The following is a 23,765-nucleotide window of genomic DNA, read 5'->3' on the forward strand; positions in this document are numbered from 1 at the left end:
TTACAGAAAGCGTGTGGGTGGCCCGTGGTGCACTGACATTCCACACTGGTGGCTCTAGTGCATTACAGAATGCGTGTGGGTGACCCGTGGTACACTGACATTCCACACTGGTGGCTCTAGTGCATTACAGAATGCGTGTGGGTGGCCCGTGGTGCACTGACATTCCACACTGGTGGCACTAGTGCATTACAGAATGTGTGTGGGTGGCCCATGGTGCACTGACATTCCACACCGGTGGCTCTAGTGCATTACAGAATGCGTGTGGGTGGCCCATGGTGCACTGACATTCCACACTGGTGGCTCTAGTGCATTACAGAATGCGTGTGGGTGGCCCGTGGTGCACTGACATTCCACACTGGTGGCACTAGTGCATTACAGAATGCGTGTGGGTGGCCCATGGTGCACTGACATTCCACACCGGTGGCTCTAGTGCATTACAGAATGAGTGTGGGTGGCCCGTGGTGCACTGACATTCCACACTGGTGGCTCTAGTGCATTACAGAATCCGTGTGGGTGGCCCGTGGTGCACTGACATTCCACACTGGTGGCACTAGTGCATTACAGAATGCGTGTGGGTGGCCCGTGGTGCACTGACATTCCACACTGGTGGCACTAGTGCATTACAGAATGCGTGTGGGTGGCCCGTGGTGCACTGACATTCCACACCGGTGGCTCTAGTGCATTACAGAATGAGTGTGGGTGGCCCGTGGTGCACTGACATTCCACACTGGTGGCTCTAGTGCATTACAGAATCCGTGTGGGTGGCCCGTGGTGCACTGACATTCCACACTGGTGGCACTAGTGCATTACAGAATGCGTGTGGGTGGCCCGTGGTGCACTGACATTCCACACTGGTGGCACTAGTGCATTACAGAATGTGTGTGGGTGGCCCGTGGTGCACTGACATTCCACACTGGTGGCTCTAGTGCATTACAGAATGTGTGTGGATGGCCCGTGGTGCATGGAACAGGGATGTTATTCATACTAAGAGTGTTGAGGTGTGGGGGAAGCACTTGGGGGCACAGGTTAAAGGCGGGAAGTCTAAAACAGGAAACACAGCACCCCTAACAGTAACTACTCTGCTGTAGTGTGTGCAGCTCTGGTTTACTGTGATTGCCCTGACTCACATCTTCCTTCACCTATCAGATCCAATACCCTCCCTACTTTGAAGGCACATCTTGGCCTATGCCACATGATATGAATCACAGGACAGTCCCCAGACTGAGGGACGCATGGCCAAGCACACTGGAAGCCAGTGCGTTCTGACTCTCGGGCCATTGTTCCTCCACGAGGCCCCTTAACAACCCAGCTAGAAACAAGCAGCAGATTTTCCCTCCCCGACTCAGTGAGTAATTGTCTGCGCCGCAGTGACAGATGTGCAATACAGCAGCTTCTTCAGGAAAAAATTAACAGTTTGTCCAGCATGTCAGCTCGCTCTTTTTAGTGCTTGGGAGGTCTTGGCCCCATTACGGATGATTTAGAAATTGAGGCAACCAAAGCCCAGCTGCCTGCGCCGAGAGCCTTCGTTAGCTCGCCTCATCTGCATTCCAGGACTCGCTCGCATCCAGAAATTGGTGGAGCCCCTCTGGCCACAAGATGAGTATGGGCTGACAATGCCTTGATTTGTTGAGAGAGAATAAATGGATTTTCCAGAAGATGAGGAAATATCACCATTACTGGCCAATTTGCAGCATTTTATCTGGTCTTCAAACTTGTCACTTTTGTTATTGTTGCATGGTAATTACATAGTGAAACGGAAAGAAAACAAATCCTGGTTACATATTCAGATGGATTGCAAAATCATATAATCCCGATAAATGCCCATTTATGATACACATGGATGAAAGGTTCATTTTAATTTTGAATGGCTAGCTCAGCCATGAAGAGGATATAGGATTAAATTCCAGAGAATCAGACTACATCAAACAAATAGTCTTTCTCTTCACTTGTTCCTCTATTCAGGGAGGTGCCATAAGGCATTTTCACAGACAAGACGGTCTTGACAACACAGGAGTGCCCCGAGCATTGCTTTCTCAGAAGAATGAGAATTCTTGGAGTGGATCTCGCTCTGGGGACAGGTGTCCTAAGGGCTTCTCTGGAAGCCAGAGACTTGAGTGAAGAACCGTCTTGAGGGACGACTCATTGTATTCATCCACGCACAAGCTAGAGATCCCACGCTGTTCTTTATGTCCCTCCCCCTGAAGTAGCTCCTCACCCTGCCCAGGCCGGTCAGCACACAGGACTGTGGCCTATAAGGTTGAGTAGGGGTGCTGATGTGGGGGAGCCAAGAGGCAGAGGATGAAGATAGGCAGCACCCCAGGGACACTACTTACAGTGTCAGCTATGTAAGGAGCCCTTGCTTAAGAGGAACCCCCCAAAGGGAGCTTTCCCACACTTGTCAGTTGAGCGTACACAGATACCTACTGGGTCCCAACACACTATGGTGAAGAGAGGAAGGGGGCTTCATCACTTGGGCCCACTGAATCACAGAGACTCCTAATAGGGGAGCACATGGGTATTTAATGTACATGGAAAGTCTCTGCCACGTCTCCATACTGTGGCATATGTCCAGGTTGTTAAATATTAAATTAGCGTGGTCCATACTTCATTGAATTTCAGACACCATAACTGTTAAGATGTACCTTATTTTAATGGAGAAGCGAGAGAATCAGGAATGTTTCTCTCCACTGCCTATGGCAACATGCTGCCCAGCTCAAGTGATACAGTGATGAAAAGGTGTGTACATTCTGAACCATGGAACACAAAACTCTTCTTAAGAATGAGGACTGTTGGGGAAGACTGCATGCTTAGCTGGGACTGGCGCTACTCAAGGAGTGGCACAGGTTCACTCATGGCCACTACTGTATGTTCTGACATGATGCAGAAGACACAGGCAATACAATTCCTCCCGGTGGCCTCAATGTGTGTCCCTGGCGCTGTGTGGATGGGGTCTAATCTTACTTCAAGTCCTTTGCTGAGTTCCAGGATAACAGTAACTACCTTATAAGCTTATAAGGACTGACTGAAGCTGCACATCTAGCAGTAGGTCCTTGCACATAGTAGTACCTCTTTCTCTGTTAAACAAGTGAGGGATTCTTCGTGTTTGTGTGCTCTTGCCTAAAGGGTTGAGGAAAGGAGGAGATGAGACACAAGTGTTAACTCACTTTTTTTTCTCCAGCCAACAGACATGTTTAGTAAGTTCTCTAATTTCATAGCAACAGGACTACATGCCTTTGGCACTAAGCATCTGTGACTCCAGATGAAATTAGGTTTTTAAAAATACATTCAGAGCTGGAGCTTACTCTTCTTGTAGGGCACCCACGCTTGATTCCCAGCACCCATGTCAGGCAGCTCTCAAAGGCCTATAGTTCCAGCTCCAGGGCATCTGACACCCTCTTGTGGCTCCTGGTAGCACCCCAACATACATGCACATACATACACACAGACACACATGCATACACATAAATAAAAACAAATCTCTAGAAAAATGCATTCAATCGAAAATATGTGAAGAGTAAAAGCAGCATTCAAGTCATCAGTAGCCAAGGAAAATCTTGTTACTGGGCATCTCCAGCTCTTGTGGGGATTCCGGCCATGTTTGCCTTGCCTCTGGCTCATCATGGCTCCCCTGACCTCTGCTGTATTCTCATAGACCCTGGAGTGTGAAGCACAGAGCCTGTGTCAGACCTGGAAGGGAATGCATTTAGCTCAGGACTCAGAAAACCTACTGTTTCTGTTATTTTCTCAGCCTGAAAGTGTGTCTTTTCACAATCTTTTAAAGAATATATTCTATAACAGTGCCTACCAGAATGCACTGTGTAAGAATCGCCAGGAGAGCACTTAAAAATTTGATATTCCCAAACTCTCTTCTTACAGAGGCATCTGAGAATAAGGGCGCAATTGAGCCTCCCCTGGAAGAATCAAATGTAGTAGCAGCAAAAGTCTGCCCATATCCGGGGTGGGCTCCTCTAGTGCGACATTCTGGATATTCTGCCCTAAGCTTTTTCCTGAGAACTGTCGTAGCTTTACCACCCTTCGTTTCTGCTAAAGAACTAAGGCCATGAGGTTTCATCCAGTCTTAGTGTGACTGGTGTCTTGAGCAGAGGGGCCATTGTGAAGGAGAGAAGGAAAAGGGGTGTACAAAGGGGTCAAAGGGAGAAGCCAGCAGTGGAGAGAATACCAGAAGAAGCAGATGCAGGTTCCATGTGGCCACAGAATCTTCAAAGCATGGAGGAAGAGCATTGCGCCATCATCGGGAAAGCAAGAGTTTTTCGGTGGAAAGCATTGCCTCTCTCCCATAGGACCCACTCTTTACAAATTTGACAGGACACTCACTGTGTCCCCTAAGCATCCTGTGAGTAAACGCAGAAGCCAGAGGGTGAGTCCTTCACATCACACCAAGATTTGTCATGGAAGAGCAGAGTCCCTTCAGAAAGCACCTCTCAACTGCTTATTTACAGATCATTAAATGCTTAGCTGGGGCGGGGTATAAAAGCTGATGTAGCTAGGCCATTATTTATTAAATATCCGTTGTAGATTCAGATAAAACAAATTTGAAGTCATAACAACAGTCAGTTGTCCCATATTTAGTTTTATGTGAGCAGACAAGAAGGTAAAATAGGCTGTCTAGGTTAGTCTGAGACTCCTGAGCATTCTACCATGGTTATAATTCTTTCTTGAAGACTTAGTCTTGGTCCCATAAGGCACCCATTTATCTCATAATGAATGTCCCTTTTTTGCATAGGCTAAATGAAGAGAGGCTTCCTGTTATATTCATATAATACCAATTCTCTGCTGGATGTTGGATAGTGTTTAAATGCACTATAAAGCACTGAAAAGTACCGCTGTACTTGACCTATTGGACTCCCCCTGATTGTTCAGTCAGCTAAGAATGGATAGTTTTAAGGCACGGTAATACCTTCTAATGCTTTAATAAAGTTCTAACTTGTGGCACAAGAGCACGTTAAAAGGACTCAGGTTCATATTTCCTTTTTATTTTATTTTTTTTAAATCAAGCCTAACTCTTTCAAATATTAACCCGACCATTCCTATCTACAGGGATAGGTCCATTATTTCTAAGTAAGACTCTAAAATTGGAAAATAATCAGAAAGTATTGTACTTTTTAAATATGTTAATGGATGTATGATATGTGGCATTTTTTCACTGAACCGTTTTATAGTTTCTATAGAGTAAAATGGAGCATAGCAAAGTTGTTAAAAAAAAAAAAGAAAAGTAAAATGATTTGAACCCATGTCCTTCAGTCTTCCTGGCCTGTCTTGTGACTTCTCATTGATCATCGTCAAGCAAGCAAGCCTAGGTTGGCTGCTGTAGGAGGAGAGTGACTGCTGCTATCTGATTCTCTTACCAACAGCTCCCAGTTCAAGCAAGCCTTTCCACCTGCTTCCGACCTGTCACTAGGAGGCTCCACCTCCTTCCTTCAAAAGGGGGACGCCAAAGAACTGAAGCCAGCCAGCCAAAGAGCAGGTCACATTACAGAGAAGCAATGGCCAGGGGTTGGAAGCCCTGAGTTCACATCTGATCCAACCCACACTAGTTTGGGAAACTCAAGTGACTTAGGGTGCCAGAGTCAAGATTTACAAAAGAAGTAGCTCTACAGGACAAAGAATTGTTGTGTGTGATGCTTCTGTGCTGGGGACCTCGTGCACTGTTTTCCAGTGAACCTCACAGACAGAATGTCACTACCTCATATTGGTCATACCTGCTTATAAAGACTAGATGATGCTTCCTTAATGAAATATAATTAGAAAAACTCTCATTCTTAAATGACCAAAGAGTCCAGATTACGTAATACCTAAAGATATAGAATGCTATATTGTTAACAGGTAGCGTATTAGCAATTCAAATTAAATAGAAGGAAAGCTTGTTATGGAAAATAATATTCTAAATCTGTCTATAGTGTATGATATCAAAAGTTTTTAAAATTTTTTTATACTAGTCTACCCTGGAACTTATGCCTAACATTCCCCTTAAAATACAGTACACTGTACAAGCATCCTATCTCAGCTCGTGTGCAGTTAAAATAAATTTCAAATTGATAGGATCTAAACAGTGACCATCTGACAGTAGCCCCTAACATACACACCTCATGACATGCTGGTTGCTTGGTACAGAAGCAAAAGAATACTAACTGGGCAGTATGGCCTTGGCCAGGAGCCCAAGCAGATTTCCCAGAACAATGAAGAAAGGGTGGCTCTTTTTTAAAGAGCTGGGGTCTGGGCCATGACCTTCATTCTATATACAATTTGGAGAATTGGAACAAGACATGATGAAAGGCTGCGGGGACTAAGAAGATTGCAGAGTGAATAATGCCGTTTTCTGCATAGTGGCTACACAGGAGAGCTCTACAGCCCCAAGAGAAATGCAGACAGGAACTCTAGGAGGGGGTTTCTTTCAAAGTTCCTGTCTAGAGCATGGAAACTGTATTTTGTTTAAACGCAAATACAGCAGAGGAGGCTAGGTTTGGGGCTGAAATCAGAAAGTCATCTCTTTGATGGACAGCACTGATACAATCAAAGAAAATCTCAACCTGCATTAGTGAATTCAGAGCCAACAGCTCAGCCAGGCTCTGGGCAGAAAGATCCCAACTTACCCAGGATTCACTTGGTTTTCTCCATGTCCCAATCAGCATTGCAATAGATAAGGACCAGGATATGTTTATTGGTGTGTCCCATAGTAGGCATAGTTAAGACAAGCTGTGGCTGTAGCTCTTCCTGGGTCCAAGGTGGGAGTGGAGTTGTTGAGACAGTCTCAACTCTGCACCCAGGTTGCCCTAAAATGAGAGATTATCTTGCCTCAGTCCTTGGCCCTCGGAGTGCTGGAATTACAAGTGTGTGCCACCGTACCCGGCTTTGGATCCCTTCTTTAATAAGACTTTTGCATCTGTGAAAATAAAGCATCTCGCAGGTCGTTAGGCTAGGTAAACGGCTCATTGCAGAACAAACCGAGATCAATTACAGTCATATTCTGTCAATGCAGAATGTGCCCTCTCCCTGTCCTCTAATTAAATGCCACTTGCTAGGTATTTATGGAGCACACGCCATATGGCTACTGTGAGTACTGTATGAGTTTCATACAGTACTCACTGCCCATAAGAGACTTAAAATCTTTTTTAGAACATAAATTCAGCAATGATATTCAAAACAGTCCATGAGCAGACTGGTCCCAGCATTGGCCAATGGGCACCAAAAAAAAAAAAAAAAAAAAAAAAGAGCAATCTTATGGAAACAGATGCACTGCCAGAAACCATCCTGTGAATACAAGATCTGCTCGCACTGGACTTTCAAAGCATTAAAAAGATTTGGGAAAATGTACAGTTCCTATAGGCCCTGGGTCACAATGAGAGATCATTGTAGAGGTGCCCCACCACCCAGATCTGTCCAGTGATGCCCTGAGGTTGTCCAGGAACTCTTACTTTGACTCCTTATCTGTGTTCTTTGCTGTCATGTCCTTGTCGCTGCCCATATCCACTGAGCTCAAGAAGATAGCCCAGTAGTCTGTCTAATTGGAGTCTGGTAACGATGAACTCTTTCTATCAGTCTCGCCTTTAAGGTAACTTTTTCCTCTTTGTCTCTTATGCATTTGTGTATGAGTACACACATGTGCACATGCATGCCAGAGGCCTGTACCAGGTGTCTTCCTTTGCCCAGCTCCACTTTACTTCTTGACACAGTCTCTTCACTGAGCCCAGAGTCCCTCAGTGGATTGGACTGACTGATCACTGGCCCTAGAATGCCCAGTCCCCAGCATTGCCACGAACTCTAGGATGTGCAGTCCCCAGCATTGCCATGAATGGCTTTTTACATGGAAGCTGGGAATCCACACTCAGTGTCTCATGCTTACACACCAGGCGTTTAGCTGGCTGAGCCGTCTCCCTAGCTCTAGTATAATTTTTACGTTTTGATTTATATTTTTATAAAATTACCTTCCCAAGCAGTTACCAAAAGACTGATAATAATATTTTCACTTTCCTTGACAGGAGTTCTCAATTGCTCCTCTATCTGTGGTAGGAGATAGATACATAGATGACAGATAGATATATAGGTAGATAAATAGATAGGTAATAGATAGATAGATAGATAGATAGATAGATAGATAGACTATTTTATTTCCTAATGTAAACACTGGCACCTCAGCCCCAAAGTCTGTGTGTATGTGTATTCACTTTTAATTATATAATTCCTATAGAGCTAGTCCATAATTGAAATTTAGCTCTCTGCCTAAATTAGTTAGTGAGAACAAGAGATTCCATAGACCCAAACTCTGTACTGAGAGAGATGTTTAAAACTCTCTCAAGCTTTAGGGTAAGCCAACAGAAGCATGGTTTCCAAATCCCATGTGAGAAGGGCCGTATGCCTCAATTTATTTTAGGCAAACACACAAGTTCTCTTGCACAGCCTACCTCTGGTTGCATTTCTTAACTAAGAGGAAAGTTCACAGTGATCCATAAACAAAATATCTGGCAAAGGTGACAAACCAGTACAACTCCCAGGCTCCTGTGCACAGTGTCTCTTAGTGAAGTTGTCTGACATCTGCAGTTTACCACTGCCGAACCTGCTTTTGAGTTCTGATGTAGAAATAAAGGCTTGACTCCGAGGTGTCCATAAAATCATTCTACGGGAAGATAAATCCCAATTTCAACACTGCAGGAGGAAGCCCATTAGCCCTGGCTGCTGGGTGGACCCCTTGGTTAACACAGCCTTCACAGACTGTCAGCAGGGCTGGGCAAGAAGGTCACAGGGAGCCTGAATGGGCCCAGCAGCGACAAGCAGTCTCTACTTGATGCTGCTTGCTGCCTGCAGAGGAATCCTTCATCCAGGGCCCTGTGTGAATGAATGGTCTCTAAGCACACAAAGTGGTTTTTGAAATCTGAATAAGAGCTCAGCTATCATCTACAAAATTGTGGTTTGTGGAACAGAAATTATAAAGGGATCCAGTTTTCCACTCTGTTTTATTGGCAGCATCTTTAGAGAGACTGACTCTTCCGTAATAAACCGTCATGGGACACAATTGTTTTGGAATACGGTCTCCGTGTTTGATTGCAGGGTCTGCAGGCTTCAGACAGTAGGAATTCGATGCTTAAGCTTCTTCACTTATTGCCTGCTGGTGCACAAATACAGGATTTGGCAATTTAGCCTAAAGCCGTAGCCTCTCCCGCGCTGGGAGGTATGGAGAACAAGTAACTTTCTCCAGGCTCTAAGGCAAGAGGAGGCCCCCTAAAGCTGAAATCAGAGCCAAGGTGTGGGCCTGCCTCATACATAATCCACTCACAAGACACAGTCTGGTGGACCCCTTACCAGAGCTGAACTCTGGACTCCCCACCACTGAAATAAAATAATAAAAAAAGGTCAAATCCTCATAAATGCTGAAAAGGAGCAGCTGGTGGCCAGAAAACCCTCTGTAATAATAGGACCAGAAATAAAACCAAAGCCGAGTACAAAAAGATTTATCTGTAAGGAGAGAATTGATGTCAAGAAGGATGCATGGCCACATTTGTCTGCAATGGAAGCAGAGGGAGTCAAGAAATTCAAAACTCAGAAGCCATCCAGATACGCATCGGATAATCACCTTCAATATCTTTAAAACACCGATGATAATCATGTGATGGCAGGATCCATTGTCTCAAGTTTTTCCCCAAGTAGGACAATTCCCATGTAACACAATCGTTGGGGCTGTGATATTTGTTAAGGTACAGCTGTGCTAACTCTGCCTGACAACTGAGGCCTCACTAAATCCTGTCGGACAGAAATTTGCTATTGGCTGCCTGCTCCAGAAGTTCGCTACACATCTCTGTTAAGGCCAAGGGGCTGAATTCATAGAATACTGGTCAACCGTGTTCGTTGACTGATAGGCCTTAGGGTTCTGGTACTGGGTAGGATGCATCCAGAAACTGGGCTTCCTTGTAATCCCTATTGGTATTAGAAAATTTCAAGAGGAGTCCTTTAACTTGCCTTATTTTCTGCCCTCAGGTATGTGCAACCTGCCCAGGGAAGCTAAGGATTGGGTTCTAAGGGGCAGCAGAGTTCCAGGCCTGGAGGAAGGGCGGCTATTTGAGTCACAGGTTATAGTCCATCACTGAGACAAGTCAAGGCAAGAGCCCCAAACAGCTAGTCACATCCACAGTCAAGAGCAGAGGGACATGAAAGCATGGATGCCCACGTGTGCTCAGCCCACTCCACATTTACACAAGCCAGGACCCAACCCATAAAATGGGACAGCATGCATTCAGGGTGGGCCTTCCTACCTCAGTGAAAAAGTACTTCACAGAAACATGCCCACAGCCCAACCCGGAATAGACAATATGTTAGACTCCATTGGTAATCTTACATGTGTCAAGTTGAAAATATAATGAAGCTACCACAATGACACAGGAAAAACAACAGATTCTAATACCTACCCCTGCTCCATCAGACCTGGTTGTTTTTCATAGCCATGGTGCATTGCTTTGAATGGCCCCCCTCCAAAATCACGGGTTAAAATTTAATTACCAGTGAAAGAGTATGAGGAAGTAGGACCTTCAAGAGATGGTCACCTTGTGGTGGCCCCATCCTTAGGAATGGAGTGATGATGGCATCTCAGGACTAGGTGAGTTGTCACAAGACTAGATGGTCAGAAAGTGAGTCTGCCTTTCATGACTCACTCTGGCTCTTCCCCCCTGCCAGCGATGCCTTCCACTGTGCTAGCAGAGCGAGAAGTCCTTGCCAAATAAAGTGTGGGCTTCATAGCTTCCAGAACTGTAAGGAAATGCTTTTTATTATAAACTACTCAGTCTCTCTCTCTCTCTCTCTCTCTCTCTCTCTCTCTCTCTCACACACACACACACACACACACACACACACACACACACATCCAGTTCTACCCTTACTTCCCATGTGTTTATATAAAGGTCAAATAAATTGACATTACACAAAATCATGTTGAATATTGCACTACTACATAAATCTGTACAAAAATGTTTGCCCAAAAACATATATTGAAAGCTTTAGGAGCCAAGTATGGGGTGAATGCCTGTAATCTCAGCGCTCAAGAGGGCGAAGGAGGATCACATATTCTACTAAGCCAGGGCCACATAACCTAATCCTGCCAGAAAGGAAAGAGAAATAGGAGTTCCTCACTAAACAAAATGAACTAAAGCCTTAGAGGTGGAGCTAGAGCTCACGGTTGAGTGCTTCCCCAAGCGTGCATGATGCATAGAGGAGTTCAAAATTACATGTAAAAGTAAGTGAAGGAATAAACAAAGAAGCCTCAAATTTTCAAAGACTTAAAATACCATACAAGCAGGTGTCCTGTTGGGACTTAAAGACAAGCCTTTGGCACATAGACACAGCTACAAAGATAGAAGAAACAGAGGAAACAAAGATGGGAAAAAACATATATGGTGTCTCCATTAGGGTGTCATTGTTGTGAAGGGACACCATGACCAAGGTAACTCCTATAGAGGAAAACATTTAACTGGGACTGGCTTACAGTTTCAGAGGTTCAGTCCATTGCCATCACAGTAGGAAGCATGGTAGCATGCAGTCAGACATACTTCTGAAGGAGTAGAGAGTTCTACCTCTTGCTCCAAAGGTATTCAGTAGGAGACCGTCTTCTGAAGGCAGCCAGGAGGAGGGTCTCTTCCACACTGGACAGAGCCTGAGCATAAGAAACCTCAAAGGCCATCCCCACAGTGACACACTTCTTCCAACTAGGCTATGCTTCCTAATAGTGCCAATCCCTATGGGCTAAGTAGTCAAACGCAGGAGTCTATGAGAGCCATACCTATTCAGATCAATAAATATGGTGTCTCAGTCTTGTCTACTTGACAAAGCCTAGAGTTACCTTAGAGAAAAGCCTTGATTGAGAGATTCCCTGGATCAGGTTGGCCTGTGGCTATGTATGTGGGGCGTGGTCTTCATTGTTAATGTGGGAAGGCCTGCCCACTGTGAGCAGCATCAATCTCCAGGCAGGTGCTCCTGTGCTGTATAAGAGCTAAGCACCAGCTTATGTAGGTCAGCAGGTGGTGCTCTTCCGTGGTTTCTGCTTCAGGTTCCTGCCCTGATTCCTTCAGTGATGGACTGTGACCTGTAAGTGTGGGCCAAGTAAACCCTTTCCTTCCCCCAGTTTCCTGTGGTCAGGGTATTTCTTATGGCAGCAGGAAGGAAACTGAAATGTGTAAGGCTTGTTTGAAACCCAAAAAGCAATCTCTCACTTGCCTAGAGCTTGGGATAAAGAGCATTTAAGTAAACTGTTGTTTTTGATGTTCATTTTTTAAAAATGTTTCTCATTACATTATTTATTTCATCTGTGAACAACCTATTTCTCTCTCTCTCTCTCTCTCTCTCTCTCCCCCTCTCTCTCTCTCTCTCTCTCTCTGTGTTTGTCTCTTTCTGTGTGTCTGTGTCTGTCTCTGTGTTTCAGTCTCTGCCGAACCCTCCCCCCCACCCCCACCCCCGTGTGTGTGTATGTGTGTGTGTGTGTGTGTGTGTGTGTGTGTGTGTGTGTGTGTGCGTGTGTGTGCATGTGTGTAAGTATGGGTGTATCCATGCTTCCATGAGTATACCACAGTATGTGAAGGTCAGAAGACAGCTTTTAGGATTTCTTTTTCTCCTGCTACCACATGAGTCCCAGGGATCAAACTCAAATTGTCGTGCTTGGCAGAAAGCATCTTTGTCTGCTGAGCCCTCTCACTGACCCCATATTCTTATTTTAAGAGGCAAACCTTTCCATCCTTTTATTTCAAATGTTAATTATAGCAATATAATATCAGCCATGTATCTGCCACATGACATCTAGATGGGTAAATATTTATAGCTCAGCCTACATACTAGCATTATTACACAGTAGACTCTGCCATAGAGTATGTTAATATCAACCTCAAAAAAATTCAGCATACTTTTCTAATATTTTTTTCTATTCTTGGCTATAATGGCTGGTTTTTAATGTTAATGTTTCCATTGTCTTAATATTCTTGCTTGTCTCATTTATATTCTGAGATTAATGATACTTCCAACACATTTGATTTATCATTTAGAGAAAGCACTTGCTCAGAAAGTCAGTGCTGGATATTAGATGGTGATTGCCTGCGATGAATTTCTTCTCAACATCTGCAAAGATGATTTGGCTTTCTTCTCTCACTTAACTCTTAAATGAGAGCTCTCAAAGAGACTTCAATAGAATTCATATTGGTTTTCAAAATATCTTTTCAAACATTAGTTTAAAACAAGTCACATTTCCAATCAAAGATGGATATATACAGTCTCTCTAAAATTCCAGCTGATACGGTACAATTAAAATACTTAACGTTTCTATGTTTCAAAAGGGAAGTACTCCAGGGCTCATTTGTGAGTACTTGTCTCCAGCCTGTGACAATGTCTTGAGAGGTTGGGAAACTGTAGGATAAGGTAGGGTCTAGCTGACGAGGCTGGTCTCTAGAGCCCAGCCCTGAAGATTATACCCATAACTAGTTCTGACCTGAGTTCTCTGCTCCCTTACCCAACAACAGTGAGGAGTCACAGGTCCAAACTCCACCCTTGTAAGTCTGTAGCCATGCCTTCTCTCTGTGGTGGTCAGTAGCCTTTAAGCAATCCATGTACCATGGAACATGGTGAAAGCCAACTTTCAGGAGTTGGTTCTCTCCTTATGCTGTGTGGTTCCATAGATCTGACTCCTACCACCAGACATGGCGGCAGGAACCTTTTCCTACCGAGTCGCCTTTCCAGTCCTTAAAAGTAATTTTTAAACATTTTGGTTTGTTAAATCTTCCCTCGACTGGAATTAAGTTACATAACCAATGCTATGTAACAGCTTCAACTATATTTTAAGTGTGCCTACTGCAACTAATTCCAAAGAGTTGGTTAGGACCTCACAACATCGGGGTTATGCAAAAGAAGAGACTCTTAAATCAGAATGACATTTCAAAAGAAAATGTGGTATAAACAAAAACTTGTCTCATTTTGCCTTTAGAAGAGGCGCAGTTTTGACCTGAAACTTCTATGATCACTGTCTTCTTTTATTTGAAGGTGGCAAGATACTCTTCAAAGTCCCTGATCATCATGATGCACCAGTCACTCTAGAAGAAACGTAGAAAATGGAGAAAATATAAAACAGATAAATTATGCACTGTTTCAATTACATTTGTCAACTTGGCCGGATTTGGAATTGTCTTCTGAGGGAGTCTCAATTGGAGACTGCAAAGATGAGGCATATCTGTGGGTGTGTCTGTATGAAATTACCATGACTGTGTTCAATGAAGTGGAAAGACCTGCCCCCTGTAGGTGACACCACACCCTGAAGGCAATCCTTCCTGTATAAGAGAAGAGAAAACAAGCTGAGCACTAGTGTTCATTGCTCTGTTCTGAGAGCTTCCATGCCTATGCAAGCAAGGAAAGTCTGCTCTGTTCTGCCAAGTGAAGTGATTAAGGCAACTCAAAACAATCTTTGGATATCTGTGTAGCCAGAAAGGGAGGGAGAGAGAGAGAGAGAGAGAGAGAGAGAGAGAGAGAGAGAGAGAGAGAGAGAGAGAGAGAGAGAGAGAGAACAAAAAAGAAAGAAAGAAGAAAGAAGGAAAAAGAAAAGGAGAAAGAAAGCAGCCATATAACAAGTATAGTCACAGCTATACATTTTTGGGTGGGGGTCACTGGGTCAGGGTTACTGAGAACTTGTGTTCCAGGGAGTGGAGTCAGAGATAAAGGCTTAGTGGGTACCGAGATGGATGCCTAGCGTAAAAATGGAGCTCACAAGGATATGTGCTGTACTATGTTCACAGCAGCCTTATTTGTGATAGTCAGAAGCTGGAAACAACACAGATACCCTTCAACCAAGGAATGGATACAGAAAATGTGGTTCATTTACACAGTGGAATACTAGTCAGCTATTAAAAACGAAGACATCATAAATTTTGCAGGCAAATGGATGGAACTAGAAAATATCATCCTGAGTGAGGTAACCCAGACCCAAAACGACATGCAAGGCATGTATTCTCTGATAAGTGGATATTAGCCAAAAAGTTCAGAATACCCATGATAAAACTCACAGACTATATGAAGCTTAACAAGAAGGAAGGCCCAAGTGTGGATGCTTCAGTCCCACTTAGAAAGAAACAAAATAATCACAGAGAGAAGAAGGGAGGGACCTGGGTGAGAGAGGGGACGGGAAGGGAAAGGGTGGGCTGAATCACATATTAGGGGGAGACAGGAGAGAAGCCCAGAGGGCCAGGAGAATGAATAGAAGTATGCAGCAGTGTGGGATGGGTGGGGGGAGGGATAACCTCTAGTAAGTCCCAGACCCCAGGGAAGTGAGAGGCTCCCAGGACCCTATGGGGATGACCTTAACCAAAATGCACAACAATGGGGAGATAGAACCTGAAAAGAGACCACCTCCAGTAGGAAGACATGGTCCCCAGTCGAGGGATGGAGCCACTCACCCATCTCAAATTTTTTGACCCAGAATTGTTCCTGTATAAAGGAAATACAGGAACAAAAATGGATCTGAGACTGAAGGAAAGGCCATCCAGAAACTCCCCCAACTGGAGATTCATCCCATGTTCAGACACCAAACCCCAGAACTATTGCTGATGCTATGTTGTGCCTGCAGACAGGATACTGGCATGGCTGTCCTCTGAGAGGCTCTACCAGCACCTGACTGAGACAGATGCAGATATTTATAGCCCACCATTGGACTGAGCTCGGAGCCCCTATGGAAGAGTTCTTTTCATATTTTAAAGGAAAAATGGAGAATTAATAGTTAAAAGCTATATAACTCAATGTCTAAATATCTGATGTGCTTATGAACCAATTATATATTGTACAACAAATGGAAGGTGATTCAGGCTTTTAAGTTTGTCCGTGTGTGTGTGTGTGTGTGTGTGTGTGTGTGTGTGTGTCTGTCTGTCTGTCTGTCTGTCTGTCTGTCTGTCTGTCTTTCAAGAGCCAATCCTAACCCTCCCACTGTGTTCTCTGAAGCTCAGACTCAGGTCCTGAGGGTCACACAGCATGAATAATTTACATGCTGAGCCGATTCACTAACCCCAACTTCAGTTTTAATTGATATGTTTCCTATTCTGCTATCTCAAGCATGACATCACACCGATAACAGACAGACCACAGAAAATAGACTGAGTACTGGTGAGCCAAACTGGGACCTTCCTTCCTTCAATTGTCCTCTCCTTTGCTGGCAGCATTTTATCCCAATAGTGTATTCCCTTGGTAAAAATGGCCATGTCATCATAGAAAAAAGTCTTCAAAATACCCCAAAGTCACCCACAAAGAACAAAAGGTTCCTCCCTCTGGCATGCCATAGTTTGTACGTATACATTTTCCAAGGATCTTGTCTGTCGCTCTAACTACATCTGTAATCTATCATCATTGATCATCTATCATCTGCCATCTACCACTCTGTCTTCATTATCCCCATCAGTCATCACCTACCATTTAACTTCCTATATGCCTATCTGTTATCCTACACATCATCTATATCCATCCATCCCTACCTACCTACCACCTATGTATCATCTATTATCTACCATCTCTAGCATCACCTATATATCAATCATCTGTCACCACTGCTAAGCCTCCTGCTATCTCTCATCTCTGTTATCTATTTGTCTGTGTGTGATACTCTAATTATTGATACACATCCTCCCCAACACACAAATCACCATAATTTCAATATGTTCTTTAAACTGTTTTCTTTTTCACTCAAGCATATGAAGAATATTTCAAGTCTCCTACAGTAGCATTTTTTAGGAGTCTTCCCCTAATCATATTGTTCCATAAAAGTATGAGCTAACCAGCTGTAAGCAACTAGGTGTGTGACCGTCTAGTTTGGTCACAACCAAACTCATGGAGGGAGGGGTAAAATGCACAGAACAGTGTGCAGAAGCATCTGTGGATGTTTTCTAACAGCTCTGCTATTTCTGTCTCACCATCTTTGAATGAATGAATGAATGAATGAATGAATAAATAATTGTATTAGTCAACTAAACACTTGCATAAAGAAGCTTCAGAGTTGCAAGGCCACAGTCATCTTCTGTGCCCCGTCATCTTCTGTGCCCCACCCCTGGAAACAGGGATTCTGATACACTTTTGTGTGTGATCCAGGTCTTCAGGCCTTCTAGAGAGCAGAACCCTCAGATCCTACCAAGCCCGATGCCGATCTACTGTGAGCCAGGACAGTGGTTGGATGATACCAGTCAGCTTTCCATGTTACAGCAGACTTGAGTGAAATGATAATTATTGATCCAACAACCTGAAATGGTTTCTCCTAAGTCTGTAGGGAAATACTGTACAAATGTGTACTCGGGGACTCTTAAATAATACTTATTAATGACGTGGCAGACCATAACTGCTTGAAAGGAGCCATTAAAGATAAAATGCAATTCCTTTTCCATTCTTTCATCTGTGACCCTCCTGTTAGAGACTGTGTGTGGAGTCAGGCAGCTCCCAGCTGCCAAGGATGCTGAGACAGTATCTCCATTGGCTTGTAAATGGACTTTTCTTCTGAAATTCACCAATTCCTCCCCTTCCTTCTTTTAACATATTTAAGTCATCCATTCTCTTGTGCTGGGGAGAAACATCAGCAGTTAGAAGCACTTGCTGCTCTTGCAGAGGACGCAGGTTCAGTTCCCAGCACCCATACAATGGCTTACAACCACCTGTAACTGCAGTTCCCTGGGATCTGATGCTCTCTTCCGGCCTCCAGAGACTCCTGCATACAAGTGGTGTGCATATACTCAGACAGGCACGTGCGTGCACACACCGTAAAATAGTAAATAATTTTTAATTTATTCTCTTAAACATGTTAAAACTCCACAATTGCTTCACTTTGATCCAAGTTTACAAATTTATTTCTACATATTTTAAACCACAGTTAAAAGTTTGGGATATTTAACAGTACCTGTCACGATTCTACTAAATTCTGATGAACACATTTCTGAAATTTTTTTGTATGTCATGAAATATTTTCATAGTGATTATCAACCACCACCCAACTAGCAAAAAATGAGAAGCTTGGGTTGTCATCACGAAGTCTTCTATGTCATACTAGATTTTCAGTGTCACATTTCAACCTGTCCCCCGCTGTATTCAGGGGAGTGTACCAAACTTACACTTCAGCAAAGTCAAGTGTGACTTTTCCTTTCATAAGCCAGTTCTGCCAAGACAACTTGTGAGATGACACTGTGTAGCCAGTGAGTGGAGCACTCTGAGTTACCTTCTTTGTTTTGAAACCTAACCTGGAGGGTGGGACTTCTAAGGTCTACCATGTGTTGCTGGAAGAACACAGAGAGGTTTAAATCATCTTTCACTGTGTTGTGGCACTGCAGCCTGAAGCCAGAACTAGATCTTTCTCTCTATCTATCTATCTATCTATCTATCTATCTGTCTGTCTGTCTGTCTGTCTGTCTGTCTGTCTGTCTTTCTGTCTTTCTCTCTCTCTCTCCCCCTCCTTCCTTCCCTCCCCCCTCTCTCTTTCTTTCTTCCTTCCTTCCTTCCTTCCTTCCTTCCTTCCTTCCTTCCTTTCTTTCTTTCTTTCTTTCTTTCTTTCTTTCTTTCTTTCTTTCTTTCTTTTTCTTAAAAGAGCAACCCTGCAACCTGCCTCCTATGAATGAAGGAAGCAGACTGCCTCTTTGCTGAACACTCAGACAAGGTGCTGATATAACAACAGTGGACAAGCAGCTGGGAGCTGGGCTGTCAGCCTGTCACACACTGACAAATCTGTTGTTCATATTCAGGCGGGATGCGTGTGTCCACTCGCTACCAGCATCATCCATCTAACACAGGAGGGGGGATGCGGGCAGCCTGCACCCTGCTGCCTACGGACCAAACACGCTTATTACAATCCTTTGGAAAGCTTACAACTAAACAACTCATTTGCTTTGTGATGATGGACCAGGCAAATGAGACAAGTAAGATAGCTTGCTCAATTTTTGTTTCTCTCCCTTCCAAGTGCCAAGACAGCCTATATTACCATTTCATGTCACATACATAAAACCATAACTCTAAGGGGCTCCAAATGACTCTTCTGAAAATCTAGACAGGCAAAAAGAGGGAGGGTGAATGTAAGAACTATTCAATAATGTATTGTTATTTAAGGGGAAACATACTTTGAACACAATGTACAGAGCACCCCAGCTCCCACCTTTTTTTTTTTTTTTTTTTTTTGGGCAGGCTGACTTTCAGAATGATCTCTGGAAAATTTCCCCCAGAGCTATCATATCTGTAACACTTTGACTCCCTGTCTCTCTGTAGATCCACTCTAGGCTGATCACAAAGTCGGCCTGAGATTGAATTTACAATTCCCCAATCGCGACATATTTATATTTATATGGCTCTTTGTAAATCAATAAAAGAATACTTTCTTTTATGCATTTGGGAAGAATTGAGAGGTAATGTGAAGGATGCTCTGAGTTCCTGGCATAGAGTGGCTCCTTTTTTGTTGAGCCACCTAGGTAAACCTGAGCTTACCCAGACTGTTGAGAGAGAAAAGATGCATTTGTTCCAGCAGTTTCTCTCCGTATACTGCACACTGCCCACTGTACTCTGCCCACTGCACACTGCTCACAGTTCATTGCATACTGTATACTGCATGCTGCCTACCTCACTGCACACCACCTACAGCACACTGCCCACAGCATACTGCTCACTGCCCACAGCACACTGCTCACTGCCCACAGCACACTGCTCACTGCCCACAGGACACTGCTCACTACCCACTGCTCACAGCATACTGCTCACTGCATACTGTCGGAGCTCACTGCGCACCACACAGCACCCACCGCCCACAGAACACTGCATAATGCCCATTTCACACTGCACACAGCACACTGCCCACTGCACACCTCACACTGTCCACTGCCCACTGCATACCTCACACTGCCCACTGCACACTGTTCATTGCCTCTTCCCTACTCACTATACTCCACACTTCAGAAAAGGGCAGAAACTGTCAGAATTATGACTGCCCTGTGCTGTGTTTGAACACAATTTTGCGTTTCCCATTTAAATTTGTAGGTATTTTTCCAGGTGGTTTCCTTCATCCTATCTGAGGAAATATTCTGAGGAGCATTAGGTAAGCTGCTCAATGAAGTCCTCAAGAAATAAGCATCCATACAAAGGGCAAGACAAACACTTTTGGTTTAAAAGCAAGGATAACCTTGGGGGGAAAACATGTTAACATTTTAGAATTATTCCTATGAAAACTCCAATAAAAATGTGACTACACTTTATCATTTAATTTTTAAGTCCTTTTATGTTAAGACAGTAGCAGGGGCAGTGCTCAGCCTCACTGAGACCTATGTGGATATTTTTAGATATTGCTATTCACAGTAAGGGGACGAAATCTATTTTTTGGAAAGTGTAGGATAGTAACAGGAGGGAAAATGGAGCAAGTGAAAAACTCCTAAAGAGTAATTTTCTCTTTTGGTCATGACCTGTGGCATGTTTTTGTTTTCTTCTTTTTTTGGTTGTTTTGTTTTGTTTTGTTTTGTTTTGTTTTGTTTTGTTTTGTTTTGAGACAGTCTTATTCTGTATGCCAGGCTAGCTTAGAAATCTATAGCTCTTAATAGCTTTGAACTTGTAGTTATCCTCCTGCATCAGCCTTCTGGGATTATACCTCATTCAATGTGTGCGTGCTCTTTCTAGGAGCACAAAGAAGCAATATCAGTAGGACAAACTGCATGTAAGAACACACTCATACATGTGATGGAAAGACTTGCACAGAGCTCTTACCACTCACTATATAAAAATTCACCCTGGTTGTTGTTCATGGTCTACAGGAGTACAATGTGAATGTGTTCCTAGCTTTTAAAAAATGCTTTATTTTATTGTTTTTTCACAAGAGGCCTTAAGATGTGACCTGGGCTAGCCTCAGCCTCTCCACTCTACATTACCTTAGATTCCTAGGAGTTTTGGAAACCCTTGATTCAGCTTAGTTATGATATTGCATAGCTTTAAGCCAATGTTTTCTTCTGCTAAAACATGTCCCATCTTTTTGTGGGTCTGAAGGAGAAGAAAAATCAAAACACTATTTAATCTGTAGTGAGACAAAGAAATTAGAAGGGCTGGTTCATATTTTAAAAATAATTTACCCTAATAGAAAATAAACCATAAATATTCAAGAGAGCCAAATAATTCTGATCAACACACACTTATCTCAACTAACTCTATACTCTCTAGTTTTAATATTGTGCTTATTACCAATATAATAATGAGGTAAGTTCTTATAAAATTCCTGGGTGCCCTTTATTCTGCCCTAAAACCCTGGTGATTTTTGATTGACAGAAAGATTACCTAATAAAACTCCAGTATCAACTAATTAATCACTTTGAATACAACACTAAATTGGCAAGCATAAAAAGCAAATGAGATGGGTGTTGAGGACCGTTTTCAAATGACCTTAGTTGAAAGCCAAGTACAGACTGATTTCATCTTAAGCAGTGAGCGCCAGGTTCACGCTTGGTCCTCTTTGCTTCCACACCTACCTGCCGTTCCCCAGTAAGCGCTTGGTTCTGTCTCGGACTAGACAACGAAGCAACAAGTCCCCGAGTAACTGGTGAATGGCTAGAATGGTATGCCAGCTAGACCTGGCTTGGCCTCTACAGCCCTTGTAGCCTACAGCTTCCTAACAGCGGTTAGTGTAGTGAGCACCAGACTTTTATTTCAATTCTGTACCCCTGGCAGGGCCCTCCAGTGCCGCTGTATCAGTGAGTCAGAGTTACAACAAAACCTGGTATTTTTGATCATCTGATTGAACTTTAAATGATGTTTTTCCTTTGGGATCTTTCACTAAATTTAAACATTTAAAGGGAGCCAGCAAGGTAGTTCCATGGGTAAACTCACTTGCTGCCAAACCTGAGAGATCAGACTTCAATCCCTAGGACCCACAGGGTAAAGGAAAAGGTTATCCTGAAGGTTATCTGAAGGTTATCCTCTGACCTCTGCATGCCTACACACGTACCCCACTGCCCTTCATTCACAAGTAAACCATTTCTACCACTACAGGAGTTACCTTTTCCACTGCTGTCCCCAAATATCTGACAAAACACTCTAAAGAAGGAAGGGATTATCTGACTAGTGGTGTGAGGCTAGAGTCCAATAAAGCCAGTGGGTGGAGCATGAGCTAGGTGGCTGTCATCATGGGCCCGCAGACAGGAAGCACAGACAAGTGCTGGTCCTCAGCTTGTTTTCTGCTTTCGGTGTAGTCTAGGATCCCAGCCCACGAAACCGTGTCACCTACTGTTAGACTGGATATTCCCCTGTCAGCTCAACCTCACTCATAACACCCTCACAGACATTCCCAGAGGCCAGTTTACACACTGACCGAAACCGAATCCACTTCAGCCTGAAGATTAGCTACACCTAGAAAGCCAGAGATCTTAACAGCTAACGTGCTTTCTGCTCATTGCTCTAAAAAGAAAGAGAGTGTTTGTCATCAGGTTTGATCATGCACAAAGTGAAAACTACCCACCCTCTTTCCTACCACCTCCTCCGGGCTCACACCAGCTGCTGTGCTCTGTGGGTCACGTGATCAAAGGGCCTTGGGGGGAGATGCATGGCCCTGCAAGAATAGAAGCACATTTCATAGCTTCCTTATGTTCTTCCTGCGGCAAATAACAACTCAAGGGCTACCTGCTATGCATCTCAAACTATAGAAATGATCACTAAACGTCTAGGCTATGAATATTCAACCTAAAAGAAAGAAAGAAACAGAGAGACAGACAGACAGGTAAATTTAAACACGGGGCAGTCCTAAGAACCATGTAGTAATGTATTGGGCTTCCTACGCCCCACCCTATCTTGAGACCACCCCAATCTACTTCCAAATGTTGGCATGTTGCTCATGGTGGGTTTTCTCTGCTGACCACCTTCACTCATGACTGGTTACAGGCTGTGTGTCCAGTCATGGGATCTCCAAATCTCCATTGATTTCCAAATGCACACATGCCTCCTACCAGGAAAGAGGCGCATCGAAGAGGTATTCAGGAGCCCCCGTGATTATTGGATCTCCCTTCTCTGCCAGACTGTCTTCTTCCAAGCCACTCCCTGCCCAGCCTCGCTCCTTCAGCGCCCTCTTTCCTGTTCCTAGCTGCTCAGAGACAGAAAGGGAGAGCGGAATTATTTATTGTGCGTCTGTTTGAAGTGAAAGGCTTTTACATTTTAATGAGCACTAAATAGGTGCGAGGAAATATTGTTCATTAGCTGTAATCTGCGGAATTGCTTGAGTGAACTTCCTTTGGAGGCTGCTTTAAGCGGCTCACTCAAGTAGAGCAGTTTGTATGGTAATTAAGGGAGCATTTTTCTGTCAACATCTGTGCTGCTATTTATAACAGGGGAGGTGGCTTGCGGCTCCACTGGAGGGCTGGAGGGTGTGGGTGCTGAGAGATGCAGGTGGGATGGGGTGGCAGTCAATGGCTGCACAGCCAAGGCTCGCAGCCATGACAGGCTGGCAGCCATGACAGGCTCGCAGCCATGACAGGCTCCTTTCTCTGCCTTTCCTCCCATTCAGCCCCAACTAATTCTCAAAGAAATCCATCCACATTCATCGTAGCTACAAGAATTCTTGCTCTGACATCTCTTCATTAATCACAACCCCCACCTGGCAGCCCAGGCAGGGAGATTCAAGAGGCTGTGGAGAAGCAAGCGCTCTTCAGCTTTGTCAGGTTTTTTTTTTTTTTTCCTGTCTCTTGTGAATTTTTCCTCTATGTCACCCTGATGGGACAGCAAGATACCAGAATTTGAGCAGTGGCACTTGGGGGCAGCCAGAGATGACC

The 23,765-nt window shown here is 44.0% G+C and overlaps 1 protein-coding gene across 1 annotated transcript in view; it reads left to right on the forward strand.

Annotated features, from left to right (window-relative positions):
- Positions 1–16,663, forward strand: part of Gpatch2 (G patch domain containing 2) — a 157,040-nt gene extending 140,377 nt beyond the window's left edge. Inside the window, exon 9 of the mRNA XM_006497199.4 lies at positions 14,020–16,663. Coding sequence (XP_006497262.1) covers positions 14,020–14,047 — 28 coding nt within the window. The 3' untranslated portion in view covers positions 14,048–16,663. The remainder of the gene's footprint in view (positions 1–14,019) is intronic.
- The last annotated feature ends 7,102 nt before the right edge of the window (positions 16,664–23,765 follow it).

Source organism: Mus musculus, chromosome 1 (genome assembly GCF_000001635.26).
Source record: "Mus musculus strain C57BL/6J chromosome 1, GRCm38.p6 C57BL/6J".
In the NCBI taxonomy this organism is placed as follows: Eukaryota; Metazoa; Chordata; class Mammalia; order Rodentia; family Muridae; genus Mus; species Mus musculus.